Below are 13,703 nucleotides of genomic sequence, written 5' to 3'. Positions count from 1 at the left end.
GTGTGTGTGTGTGTGTGTGTGTGTGTGTGTGTGTGTGTGTGTGTGTGTGTGTGTGTGTGTGTGTGTGTGTGTGTGTGTGTGTGTGTGTGTGTGTGTGTGTGTGTGTGTGTGTGTGTGTGTGTGTGTGTGTGTGTGTGTGTGTGTGTGTGTGTGTGTGTGTGTGTGTGTGTGTGTGTGTGTGTGTGTGTGTGTGTGTGTGTGTGTGTGTGTGTGTGTGTGTGTGTGTGTGTGTGTGTGTGTGTGTGTGTGTGTGTGTGTGTGTGTGTGTGTGTGTGTGTGTGTGTGTGTGTGTGTGTGTGTGTGTGTGTGTGTGTGTGTGTGTGTGTGTGTGTGTGTGTGTGTGTGTTTTGTTTTTTGTTTTTGCTGCAACAGGGGGAGAGGAGGGGGGTACGATTGTAATAAAAAATAACTAGTAACGTGACACGTGAGGTTACTGAAAAATATTAACGTAAGTCTATTATTTATTACAGTTCCGAAATGGTAACGAGCACATTACTAACCTACAGAAAAAAGAAATGCGTTACCGGTAACGCCATTTTGTAACGGCTGCTCCTGGCACTACGGGGCTGGGACTGGTAGGTCACCGCCGCTTAATTGCGGCGGGGGCTAGCCTGCCACCGGATTTTCATCTGTTGTAGGCCGTCATTTCACCCGCCACCGCTTCGGTGGTGGACGACGGCTGTTGTTGCGGCGCGCGTCTTTCTCTCCCTCTTTTTTTCTTTCTTCTCTACTTTCTCTCTTCTAGTCCGAACGAGGCAGAAGAGGTGGCTCAGCTACAGATTGATTTAAAAAAAAAAAAATCGATAGCCAGTAGCAGGCCCGTGCATTTTCTTTTCCTTCTTCCTACAGTCGCAACAACAACAACAACCGCGATTTCATTGCATCAGCCAACCTTTTTTCATTTATTTGACACACCCTTCATCCATCATAACATTCCTTTTATGCCCTAAGGCAATAAACTTCGCAAAAAAGCACTATGACAATGCAGGCTTGTGCCTGTCGATCGCCAACCGCTGCAACTTTCCTTCGTGCCTATCCTCACAGCAGCGCTTCTTTCTGGCATTGCATCAGCGTCGTAGATGTCGATGTCTCCAGATCCGCAATTCCTACGCTTCCGCCGCGACGCGACGCGATGCGAAAAGACACGAAGATCTGCACTTCAATTTCTGCATTGGCGCTGAAAATGCTTTTCAGGCAGACATCAATGTCTGCCACTGAAAAACCGGGCATATATCTGCGCTGCTATGCACGCCAGAGGGATGATCCCCCGCTCCAGTTGTCCGATTAGATACGCGATGTAAATAATCCACTGAACTCCCATGAACGCATCACATATGCGGCAGGAGATGCTACTTGGTAAACGCTCATGTGTTGGCCTGTACTTCCTACCAGCGCCAAGCGCCTACGCAGGCAGGCGAAACGCTGTCGCTTGGCGTGAGTTACTTTGTGGTTCGGTCTTCAGGAAGCAGTCAAAAATTGAGCTATGTAAAGGCAGAGGTATTTTAAACTTAGTTTAAAGCGCTTGTTAATCTTCTGAGGAGCTGCCGCGATGGTTCATCGTTTAGGGCGCACGGATAGAGCCGGTAACCCGAGTTATATCCTTGTTGCGCCGGCCGCGTTTTTGCTGAAGACGAAAAGCAGAAAGCCGCCCGTGCGCTATGTGATGTCAATGCACGATAAAGAGCCGTAAGTTGCCTAAATTAATTCAAAGCCCTCCACTACAGCGTGACTCACAGTACATGCGTCGTTTAGGGGCGTTAAAGTCGACAGTTTAAATTTCACGGAATAGCATGATTTGTTTTAATTGTTCCTTACAAATACAAATTTCCAAACGCGGAATCTGTTGCACTATCTTCAGCATGGCTGAAAATATACACAGCTGAGTAACGCAGATTTCAAATTCATAATTGTATATGCACGTACGCTCGTCATGATTCCAGAGTAGTAGTCTTGCTCTCCGTAGTAGAATCCATAAAAACTGTCAAAGCCCCGGCTCGTTGGCGTGACACTGTCTGTGTAGGAGCCCAAGTGCCACTATTTGCGGGAAAGAAAACGTTAACAATTACACTTCCGAACTCGATGCTCAATTAGAAGAAGGAAGTCATTTTTTCAAGCATCATATTTCGTGTTTAACTATGAGCAGAGCACTCTTTAGGTGCAAGGAGTTCTAGAAGCCGTTCCAGTGCAAAAGTCGAAAAAAGTGGGAGGTAGAGGGTACTTAGAATATGAAAAGCGTTATTGTAGAAAGGAAAATTTGCGCTCGGGAAGCAGCGCATGCATCATTATGACCACCATTGTAATCAGATTGCAGTGCAGCCACTATAATCAATATGTTGCTGCAATCAGACTAGTACAGTGCGTGGTGTGGCACAATGCGCGTAATGTTGACGAGCACACACATTGGCATTCATTTGTGTACACACGCAAATAATGCTATATACTTGCTCACTGCACCTACTTGTACGTATTGATTGATTGATTGATTGATTGATTGATTGATTGATTGATTGATTGATTGATTGATTGATTGATTGATTGATTGATTGATTGATTGATTGATTGAGTGAGTGAGTGAGTGAGTGAGTGAGTGAGTGAGTGAGTGAGTGAGTGAGTGAGTGAGTGAGTGAGTGAGTGAGTGAGTGAGTGAGTGAGTGAGTGAGTGAGTGAGTGAGTGAGTGAGTGAGTGAGTGAGTGAGTGAGTGAGTTAGTGAGTGAGTGAGTGAGTGAGTGAGTGAGTGAGTGATTCCCCAGTCATTTGAATGTAAATGCTTGGCCTATTAAGGCGATGACTTAGGAGCATGTAAATCTTGGTGCACGACGCGTAAGTAGCTTCGAAACCATTAAAACAAAGCACCATCTCTCGGCTGCATACGTACAAGTAGGTGCAGTGAGCAAGTATATAGCATTATTTGCGTGTGTACACAGATGAATGCCAATGTGTGTGCTCGTCAACATCACGCCCATCATACATCGAACAATAACGCGCAGCAATGCTGATTTGAACCTGGCCAAGAGTTCCTTAGTCTGTTCCCCGTATTTCGGTACTTAAATAGCACAGCGCTCTATACTGCCTCAAAATGAACCTTTGCATACCTAGGAAAAACAAGTGCAGTACACGTAAGGCAACTGTACCTTTCCAATCAAGTGAGTTTCGTAGCCAAGGTCCTTTAGGTACTGAGGCATAATTTTCACATCCGTGGGCAATCCCCAAGGCCCAGCGGCGTCGATCGGAAAGCCCTGCATGCCTGAGAAAGGAAGGCAGCGTCACACCCCACACACAAAAAACAAACGGCGTTGAATGTCTTTTTAAGTATTGCTATTAAGCTTTTGCATCAATTAGGCTTTTGCGTGAAACAAAACGAACAAAAAGCTGGCTCTCATTTTGTCATCTCCCAAAGGCGTTTGCCATGCTCAGCATTAATGTATGTACATACAGTGCCTCGACATCGGCACAAGGATGCCGATGTCGAGGCAGCATGCCCAGCAACATGCCTGCACCTACAATATACAGGCTCACATGCTGCATGCCTACTGCGGCGAACCGAATAATATATTCGTCAGCAGCCTGGCTATGCCGATTGGAGGACAAGGACGTCCCGCATCTCTCCAAGATCACCTCAGTCTTGCGCCAACTGCGGCCACCTTATTTCCGCAAAAGGAGTACCCGACGCAATCCCTGAACAAGCGATAAACCTAGCGCGAATAAAGCTCGCCGGCGTTTGCCGACAATGACTACAGCGTAGGTTTAACGCGATAGTGCTAAAGGCCACTTTCACCGAAAATCGACGCCGATGAACAGACGCCGACGTTGTGAGCAAAAAAGATCACGGGCACGGCGCTGGTGGGAGGCAGCTGACAGACCGCGAACTTACTGGACGCGTAGAATTCGTTCACAGGAAGAAAAAAACACAGTATCTGTCACACTTGCTTCTGTGGACACCTGAACCTCGCCGTAAGGGAAGGGAGGAAGGTGGAAGTTAAAGAGGAAAGAAAGAAAGAGGAGCCGTAGTGGAAGAGTAGTTTCGACCACCTGGGGATTTTCAACGTGCGTTGACATCGCACAGCGCACGGACGCCTCTTCATCGAAGCGCAGCCGCCGCGGCCGGGTTCGAACCCGGGTACTCCGGCACAGTTGTCGAGCGTCTTACCACTCACCACCCCAGCGGGGTCGCGTAGGGTTGCGTGACACTACGTTTGGCGGAAGCTGCCAACTCGGACTTCTTTCATATGGAGGAGTGATATCATGATCAGCCTGCCAGGACCGCTGCATACATGTTATCCCCAGGCCCCGCAGGCACATACGGCTTGATTAGAGCAGGGCTTTATATGTGGGCTGGTAGCCTACGCTATCGCATCGTACCCTTCAAGGCGGGGCTCAAAAGTGCCCATTTTATTTTTACCATAATGAAGGAGCTGCAGATAAAGCTTTCAGAAGCATAATAAAAACTGTACAAAGTGCACATTTAGAGATAACAGCACAGGTCATAGAGATGGTGCTTGACAATTAGTCTCAGCTGAGCTGCACTTGCAGTGGCAGCGTGCAATGGCTGCAGCATCGGTGTTATTACTCTTTCTACACTTTTGTGCCCCCTGCATGGTACTTGTTCGTTTATAGCACATGCAAAGGATTACTTCGCCCCTGAGGCATCACCTGTGCGTATCGGGTACAATCCCGTCATGAGAGCTGCCCTCGAAGGAGTGCACAATGGTTGGACGTAGTAGTTGTTCAGGATTATACCATCCGCCGCCAGTGTGTCCATGTTGGGCGTTGGGATCTGAGTAGACCCGTGGAAGCTTACGTCGCCCCATCCCTGTAAGGATGGGAATAGCAGCAGCGACACGTATTAGTTCGTGAACGGAAGACTTTCCCAACGCAAAACATTTATTAATTTGCACATGTAGTGCCAGCTATAGACGCTTTATACATCGCTTAAACGAGAGCAGCCATCTCTTGTCTCGCGGAGAATAACGGGATCGTGGGTAGCACAGAAGCGTTATGAATGCGCATGACGTGTTTGAATTCTAATATCAATAGTTTAACTCTTCAGCTACTCGTATTCTTCGCACTGTTTGTATCGGATAGGATATTTCAGGAATGGAAAGTAAATGGCAGTATAATGCTGCTTTGCACATTAAGCCTTGACGTTTCAGTTTTTCCTGGCGCTAAATTCGTGAGGTTTTTCTTCATTCAGTTAGTTGTGTTTTTTTCTACACAGCCATTTATTGTTGTCCTTGTAGAAAAGCTAAACAAATACTTGAGCAGCCAGGTCAGATTCGCCGTCGTTAGATCCTCAAAACTTTTTTCCTCTACTTCAAGGATGTAGTTGGTGCACGGACACAGCGGTGAGAAAAATTAACATGCGACCACCGCTGATACAGCGTACGTGGCTGAGGTTTCTCATGAACCAAAACCTATTGCAAAGAGCACATGTAAGAGTATCACGGTTTGATGTAAAACCGAACCTCAAACGCCCTTGTGAGTAGCTGGAAACATTTGCAGCGAAAAGCACGATGTCCTGTTTTTGTTTTATATATATATATATATATATATATATATATATATATATATATATATATATATATATATATATATATATATATATATATATATATAAAGAGAGAGAGAGAGAGAGCGATAGCTCTATTTAATCAGGTGCAAGCACGGGGCCCTACTTGGTTCAAGCCCTCTGGTTTGAGGATGGCATGCTGTCGTGAGCTTGTGCTAGCTGTGTGGAACAGGAAAGAAGGACCCGTCATCAGCTACTAGAAAATAACAGCCGCGGTCGGTGAGCAGTCGACGAAGGGCGCGGTGGTGAATAATGAGGTTTTGTAAAAGAAAATTGGTGACCTAGGTAGCCCAACTAGTAGGCGTGGTTGCGCACCGAGTCATAGAGTCAGTTGCGACAACGGTCCACCAGTTGCCAGATAGGGGCAATGGAAAAGAGCCGAGAAGGTTCATGCCAACACTGGAAAAGGGTTCCAGGGGCACGTCGATGGGTTAGTGAAGACCGGCGGACAAAGTGGAGGTCCTCCCTTGACGTTGACACAGGTCGCGAGCTCCAAAGTAACGCTCCACGGAACGACACAGACCGGCCCAAAAGAAGCGGCGCGGTATACACGACCGTACGTATGCGCCATGGCGACCGGCTGTCGGCAGATCTAAAGTCTCTAGATTCCTTGACGGATCGAGGCAGTTTAGGCAGATAGTGCAGTTCTTCAGGGACAAAAAAAAAGCGCACACGTTGGGGAATGACGAGCTGTAGCATACCTTCATTGAGGTACAGGATGCGGCGATATAGAACGTCACTCTGAAGCACATAAATTTTGAAGGACACATCCGGGTTCCCAAAGCTGAAGCCACCAATTACAGGTCATAAGGATGAGTCCTGGTATGTTCGTTGGCGATGTCGGCAAGATCAGAGATCGCTAAGAGGCATGGCATGAATTTACCTTCTCGTTGAGATAGTTCCAGAAGAAAGCGGGATAAAGCTAATCGTAATCCTGGTGTAGAGGCCCTGACGTGTAGACGACGGCGTATGAATATTCTGCGTATGAATATTCTTGGAGGCACTGTGTTCAGCCCCTAAGGTGAAAGCAGCAGATAGCTTGGTGGTGAATGACAACTGCGAATGAATGGCCGAACAGGTACGGCCTGAATTTTGTCACTTCCCAAACAAAGACTTTGCATCCGGTGATGAGGATGCCGACAAAATCTCGGATAAAGCGGCAAAAATAGGAGCACAAACTGAGGAAGCTGCGCAGATAATTCGACGACCTTGGAAGTGGAAAGTTTTTGACGGCTTAGTTTTGGCTGGATCAGGGCGTACACCAGAGGCGTCGACAAGTGAGTGGGCGGCGACCGAATTTGCATTTCGATGAGTTGGACTGAAGTCCGGCGTGACAAAACACTGCGAATACTGGTGAGGCGTTCGAAGTGTGTGGAAAATGTGGGCGAGAAAACCACAACGCTGCAATATTATTTTATTATTTCTTACTTGTAACGAAGGCATTTTTCATTTGTACCCATGGTTGCTCTAAAGGTTATCAGTATAACAGCCGTTTGTGACGGCGAAAAGACCCTACCTTCGAGTGAGAGAAACATTTTGACACCCACTTTGAGCAGAGCTGCTCTTGCAATCCACTAATTAAATTGAGCAACTTGAAAAGACTGCAGGAGGTGCTTCCTGGGTACTTTCTGCCACGTGTAAAAATTTAAAAGATAATTTAGAAGCTCTGCTTTTACTTTGGGAAAATAATGATGATGTTATGCCATTGCTTGAGATGATGTCGTAATTTACCTGTTTTTGCCAGCTCCATAAAAATATTTCGCAATTTTATTCTGTTCTATTATGCATGAACTGAAGCCATCCTGCCATAGTGAGGTTGAAATGATCACTTCATCTGGTAGCTTAACATAATGTATCCAAAGCTGGATTTAGCCATTGGAGTCAATCTGTGAGCACATGACTGCACACAAATAAACTGGTATGTTTTTGTGGTGCTTTCAGATATTACAGAAGTTGCTACCGCATTGCCTCTGCATTTTCCTTGTGGTGAAAATTATACGTCCCGTGCACTTGGGGAATGTGAGCAGTTTCTTCAGCATTGTGCTTAACAGACGTTTGAAGTTTAACATTTTGCGCTGAAAGACAGAAGGCGAGAAACAAAAAGTGCAATGCCTTAAAGCCTTTGTTACGCAAATTATACCTTGATAATCTCTTAAAGCTTAATTGCATGCTCTTTCTGACGCCAAATTATGAAATAAAATAGCCGGCACCGCTTTCAGACATCGATTGCTGTCCCTATATTCATACCAATAGAAAAATAAGCTCACTCACCACGTCATCACCAAGGAAGAAGACAATGTTTGGCTTCATTTTGCTTCCCTCTGCCGTCGCCGAAACAAAAAGTAAAATAGCTAGGAAGTGCACAGTAGCTTTGGCGGTTCTATAAGGAAAAAATGAGCCAGCCAACGAATGTTTGTTAGATCAAGAGAACTGCGACATTACTAATCGTATACGACAAGTAGCTCACGAGCAGCAATTTATATGTCACGATAGTGTTATTGGCCCACTCCCCTCGAAAATCCAGTGCCAAAGTTGCGAGCCAATGTCGCGAGCATGCCTGTGACATGTGTGGATTTGGCAGGTGACATAGCCGACCAGTGATTGGACAGCGGGTTGTGTGACATCATGAGATCACATGAAATGGCCGATTTGGCAGGAGCTGGCAGCTAGGGGTTCGCATTTGAGATGGGAGGATTATACCTGAGTGTAGACTTCCAAGACCTTTGGATTCCGAGGTAGACACTGCACGCCACGTATATTTAAGCATGTCCGTATACGGCTCGGTTAAAGCGAGGCTTTTTTTTTTTTTCTATGTCGGGTGGTCTTTCACATGACGTGGTAGCTTACAGCAATGTCTTAATGAGCATGTGTGAGAGTAATGGAGGCACAATCTAAGGGATTAGTAATTGAGTGAGTAGCAATGTGCATGCACGAAAACGACAGTCTGCGAGGACAGACTCACGTTGTCGGATCATACCACTAAAGGCGGAGCTGAATTGTTCCCCCATTGTTTTTCTGGGAATTCTTTTTTCTGTCTCTTTACTAGACGCATGACTAACTTTCCTGGCTATTGGGAAAATATGTTTAATAGAAGAGTACTCATTCATACGGGAAGAGCGAACCTCAGTCTATGTGATGTCCACCCCTTTCGGCACGCCCCTTAGTCAAGCATTGGTCTTAGTAGTCTTGAAGAACTACTTTGCTGTAAATCACAAGTCGTGCAGGAGCGGTGCAAACAGAAAAGCGTTTGCGGGGCGCGGACCTGCCTAAACGCACCCGGAACCTTTCGAACATGATATGGAGACTGACTTTAGATTTCTGCACAAAAGGTAAACTTCATGTATGCCAAAAAGCGTGCGAGGTGGTCTGGCGAAAACCACCGCCGCCCGCTCCGTCGCTTGGCAGGCAAGCCGAGGCTAACGTCAAGCTTGCGAAGGAGGCAGGCGACATGCGCAACTTGTACCAAAGGATATATGTTTTCTTTAATTCAGTGCTTACACATTCCAGGTTTGTAAACACTGCCGAATCCTTCACCTCGATCTCCTTGTCAGTGAGCAAAGGCCCATCGTAATGATTGCTTACAAACATGAGTACTTGAATCCTGTAGTGTAACCGCGACTAGTTATTCGCTTCACACTGACAGCGTGCTTGAAAAAGAAAATTAAGCCCAAATACACACTGGCGTCGGGCATAAAAGTAGAGAGTACAAGTGTTTATCGTGTGCATTTGCGGTTTACTTTCTTTGGTCCAAAACTTTACCCTGTTGAGGCTGACAGCATGTTTGGAAGTTATATTTGACGCCCTCTAGGTATCAATTCAAGTTGCACGTCTCTCTAGCGACGCCGCATATCTTGCCCCTTCCTCACCCAGCCTCAGAATGCTAGGTGGTGGACACTTAGAAATAACAGCGCCCGGGTTACGATTGCAGGTGATACCTTTGCGAATGAGCGAACTAAACACAGATATAGTTTTGCTTACATGACCGCGTAAAAAAAAAAGAAAAAAGAGCGGAAATAATTGCCCTGATGACACCTCCCGTGAATGCTGCGCACTGAATGCTTCGTTCTCGTTGCCGGTTAGGACTGGGCTGGACGCCATTTGGAGGGGAAAGGTTGGTTGTGTTCCGGCGCGGCCTAACGGAACTACCTCATTTACACTTCGGAATTCAAGCTTTTGTTCATCTAAGTCGGCCTTACAAATCTCAAGGTATACGACTAAGCACCCTGATGGGCTCACCAGAACTCGAGGAATTTCTTCTGTGCAAAAGAGTAAATAAATCAGACACAACTTACGACTTTTGGAGAGACGGCATCGCTGTTTCCTTGGGCAATTGTGGAAGTTTTGAGGTGAAGTTCTTCAGGCACAAGATCTGCTTCTCCAGCAGCAATGCACATGGCCAATGTCTTCTACTTTTCGTTCTCGATGTGCAGCGGATGGCATGTCCGGTAGTCATCTCGGTTAAGAGAATTCTTGAAAATGGGCAAAAATATTTGCTAGCTCTATGCTTCTCTGGCGTTCTATTCAGAACACATCCTCAAGACTTAAGGGCAACAGAGAGCAGGGAAAGAAATCAAAATTATAGCTTTACTAGCTGAAGTGCAGAGAAGATGCTCCCTTTTTCCCCGCATTCAAACGGCATTAAAAATATGGATATTGCTAGACCAGCATCGGTATGTAAAGCTCTGAATGCACTAGCTTTGGCGTCACCTTTCAACACGAATACTAGCAGTTACGGTTTGTGCGGATTCTGGTGCTACATCGAGAACGCCGTCTAGGTTTTGCCAACATGTGCTGAGTAATTTCGCATGGTGATAAGGCATAGAGTAATGGAGATCAAGCGACTGGGGACTGGACTGTTTTCAAGACAAATAATACATATGATTTGATAAACTCACTGTGTCCTAAGTAGTTTCTCGTGCTTCGAAGTAAGGCCGCGAGTGCCCTTGGGGAAACTGGACGAGCGACGACCTTTCGTGACACAGCAGTGCGGCAGCGATTGCAAAATTTCCTAGAGCAGACTATCAGTTTTCTGAATGAATGCCCCGCCGCCGGCGGTGTTCTTGCAAAAAAAAAATAAATAACCTGCAAGATGGTCTCGGCAAAACTCGATCTAAAGATATACGCCCCTAACGACTCTCAATTCTGGAGACTGACCATTTGTGCGAATACCAATGTCAGCTCCTCCAGAAGGCTTGTTTTCCAACCTTGGGCCCCGTTCACAAACGACGTTCTCGTATTCTTTTTAGAAACAAAATAGAGGAAAATGTCCCCTTAATCCGCGTAAAGTCTGGGTGGTCGCCAGTTGACTTTCAAATGACTCGGAGGATGGTGTAATGCCACCCCTTTCTACGTAGCCAGCATGTATGCGTAGCATAACCTCAGACGTAAAACAAAGAAGTAGATAATGAAATCATAGAGACAGACGGTTTTCCGGTGCCTCGCTCCTCGTGCGCTCTTGAAATAGGACACCTGCCTCTTTTGCTTCCATGAATAATGCAAAAGGTATTCCAAGATGAAAAGAAGGCGTTCCGTTCAGCAAAAATTGATGTCCGAGAATGATATTATTAGCTAAACAAAGTCGTAAGGTAAACCTTGCTCAGATATCCAAACATCTCACTTAGAGCTGACACTTTCAGAACTACCGACGCCATTGACCTGTCCAACTCTTCCTAGCTCACCTTCCGAGTGTGAAAACGGAATAACTGACGGCTTCACGTTTCATTTACTATTTATCAATGTGGAAAGCTCGTTTAGGTATCACTTTAGCTGAAGGCAAGCCACTATACAAATATAGCACTGTACAAATATTGCGAGTTCAGGTACATCTCACGATGTGGCTCCTTGAATGTTTAGTATTGTCTACCCCAGTTATCTACTCCTTATTTAGCACGGCAGCTTAATTCACGTACCCGACGCATCGGTGATGGTTGGTGGCTTACACAGAATAGGTCTTACCGTGTTTCTCAAAAACGCAGTGAGCAGGGGCCAATGTCGACGTGATAAAAGACGAAGTGGCAGAATTGTGACCTAGAGTGGTGTTAGCCCTCTCGTGCCGACACCTGCGACAACAGCACAGGGAATATCTAGCTTGAACTATACAGGGAGTGCCTCAAAGGTATACAGTAGTACGCAGACACTGACTGAGAGTGCAGTTTCCTGCGCGCGTGGATATAATGGGCGAAAAATCGTTTCCGGCATCTGGGCGAAAATCGTTTCCAGCGGATGCCGACGTCAGTGAAGGTCTACTCGTGCTTATTGCTTTTTCATATAGTACGTGACAAACCAGTAGACATAAAAGTAAAAGATCGATTTCGGTAACGCTGAAAGCAACAGTTCTCCGGATGCGTCGAAGTCGAAGCTTCCGTCTCCGCACCCCTCCCTCAATGCCCTCCCGGTATATCGCAAGGCTACAACTTATGTATGCGACCCAGAGCTATTTGTACTTCTATGCTTTGACAGACTGCGTAGTGGGTGAATGATGAACAATTTCCACTTCACAGTATTCTTTCAAGTGCATCGAAATGGCAGTGCACTGCAGTGTTCGAACACAGAAGCCCATTGCAAGGCATTTGACGCCCGAGTTTCACGGACTCAGTTTCACCACTATACTCACGACAGCTAATTAGGTTCTGGTCTGCAAAGATAATCTTGTTAACAACTCACGTACAACCATGTCTGAATGAAGATTAATAATGCCTGTGCTACCTATGGCTTCCTTACGCTAATGGCTTACGCTACCTATGGCTTCAAGGGGGTCTCGGTTCTGGCAGTCTTGAAGCCATAGGTAGCGTAAGAGGGTTCTAGCACAGCTTTCGCCCTCGCTCTTGATCACGTTCTACGTGACGCTGGCGGTAACAAAGGACGTTCCACGTCCGCCGCTATGGCTGAGGGTGGCGCTGGTGTACACTCTCAAGGTTCGTATACAGACAACATAAATACCCAAGCAAGTAGCAGGGGGGACAGCGGCCGATGTAGCTCAGTTGGAAGAGCACCGGACGCGATATTCGGAGGTCGTGGGTTCGGTTCCCACCATCGGCACGTTGTTTTTTCTTCTACTTTGTGTTTAATTATCTTTCCCCTAAACATATTACATTACTAATTTCAGTGATTATCCAAGTAAATATTAAAAAAAAAAAAGACAAGTACCATCCCCAACGCTTTCCTTGGCCTCGCCGACTGTTGGCTTCTTCCTTCATATATATATATATATATATATATATATATATATATATATATATATATATATATATATATATATATATATAGTCGAGTGCTCACCAGAGGGATGCGGCGCTCTTCACATTTAACAGAACTTTTTTCCAAACGTTTTGAAACATGTACGCATCAAACGCTTGCCAGCGCTTTCTTGCGCTTTCTTTGCCCGCTAGGCAAGAAACCTGCGAGCGTGTTTTGCAGATGACAGCAGCATTCGAGCCAGCGCACAAGTTTTTTGATCAAAGAGAGCAAGCCCCTAGAAACTGGCTACAATTCATTTTATGTATACATTTGTAAATATTATACAATACAAAGTAGCATCAGCGCGCGCCACTGTAGCGTCTGGGAAGGAGAAACAGTAACGGAAAGGAGGAGATGGCTGTTAAGAAAGGAAGAGGGACGGACAAGATGGCCTTGAAATAGTATCTGGGTGCCACCTGTGGCCTTGACGTAATAAAATGAGGCCGATGGCTTCGTCGCTACGCTCTGTCTCGCTCACTTAAGATGGTGCGACAAGATGCACAGGGCCTTTGTACACGCCGCAGGTATACCGTAATCCGGCCTTCCTTTTCATTTCTTTTTCTAAGGAACGGCAGTTCAAGGTTCCTTTCAGTGAAGTAAAGCTGGTATGGTTTGAACCTGTAGAAGGGATTAGTCAAACAACGCGGTTTTGAATATCTGCATCGTTAGCAGCAAAAATGCGCTTGCGGCAGATCCCAGATTGTGCGTATCCAGGCTTTATTCTTGTGGTCATTAAATATATAGTTATTTCATATATGAGGATCAGTTGCTTAGATTACGCCATAAACAGCCCAGGGCGCACAACTCTCAACCGTGTCTCGATGATGGTCCAGCGTGTATGTTTGTGCGTGGGTCGTAGACACATCGAAAACGATTGCATGCTTAAATGTAATGAATAAA

General features: G+C 45.9%; 2 protein-coding genes across 2 annotated transcripts in view; one reads left to right on the top strand and one right to left on the bottom strand.

Moving 5' to 3' along the window:
• Nucleotides 1-13,703, top strand: part of LOC146198055 (uncharacterized) — a 188,073-nt gene that overhangs the window by 102,373 nt on the left and 71,997 nt on the right. The gene's annotated exons all lie outside the window — the stretch shown is intronic.
• LOC146198058 (arylsulfatase B-like) overlaps nt 1-13,703 on the bottom strand; it is a 35,789-nt gene that overhangs the window by 19,606 nt on the left and 2,480 nt on the right. Inside the window, exons 2-5 of the mRNA XM_084591841.1 lie at nt 7,839-7,947; nt 4,652-4,811; nt 3,133-3,245; nt 1,924-2,034 (exon numbers count right to left, since the gene is read on the bottom strand). Of these exons, the coding sequence (XP_084447967.1) occupies nt 1,924-2,034; nt 3,133-3,245; nt 4,652-4,811; nt 7,839-7,947 (493 nt within the window). The remainder of the gene's footprint in view (nt 1-1,923; nt 2,035-3,132; nt 3,246-4,651; nt 4,812-7,838; nt 7,948-13,703) is intronic.

The sequence above is a fragment of the Amblyomma maculatum genome, chromosome 2, assembly GCF_055883805.1.
Source record: "Amblyomma maculatum isolate TAMU_Amacu chromosome 2, ASM5588380v1, whole genome shotgun sequence".
Taxonomy (NCBI): domain Eukaryota; kingdom Metazoa; phylum Arthropoda; class Arachnida; order Ixodida; family Ixodidae; genus Amblyomma; species Amblyomma maculatum.
This window is presented reverse-complemented; position numbering and strand designations above follow the sequence as displayed.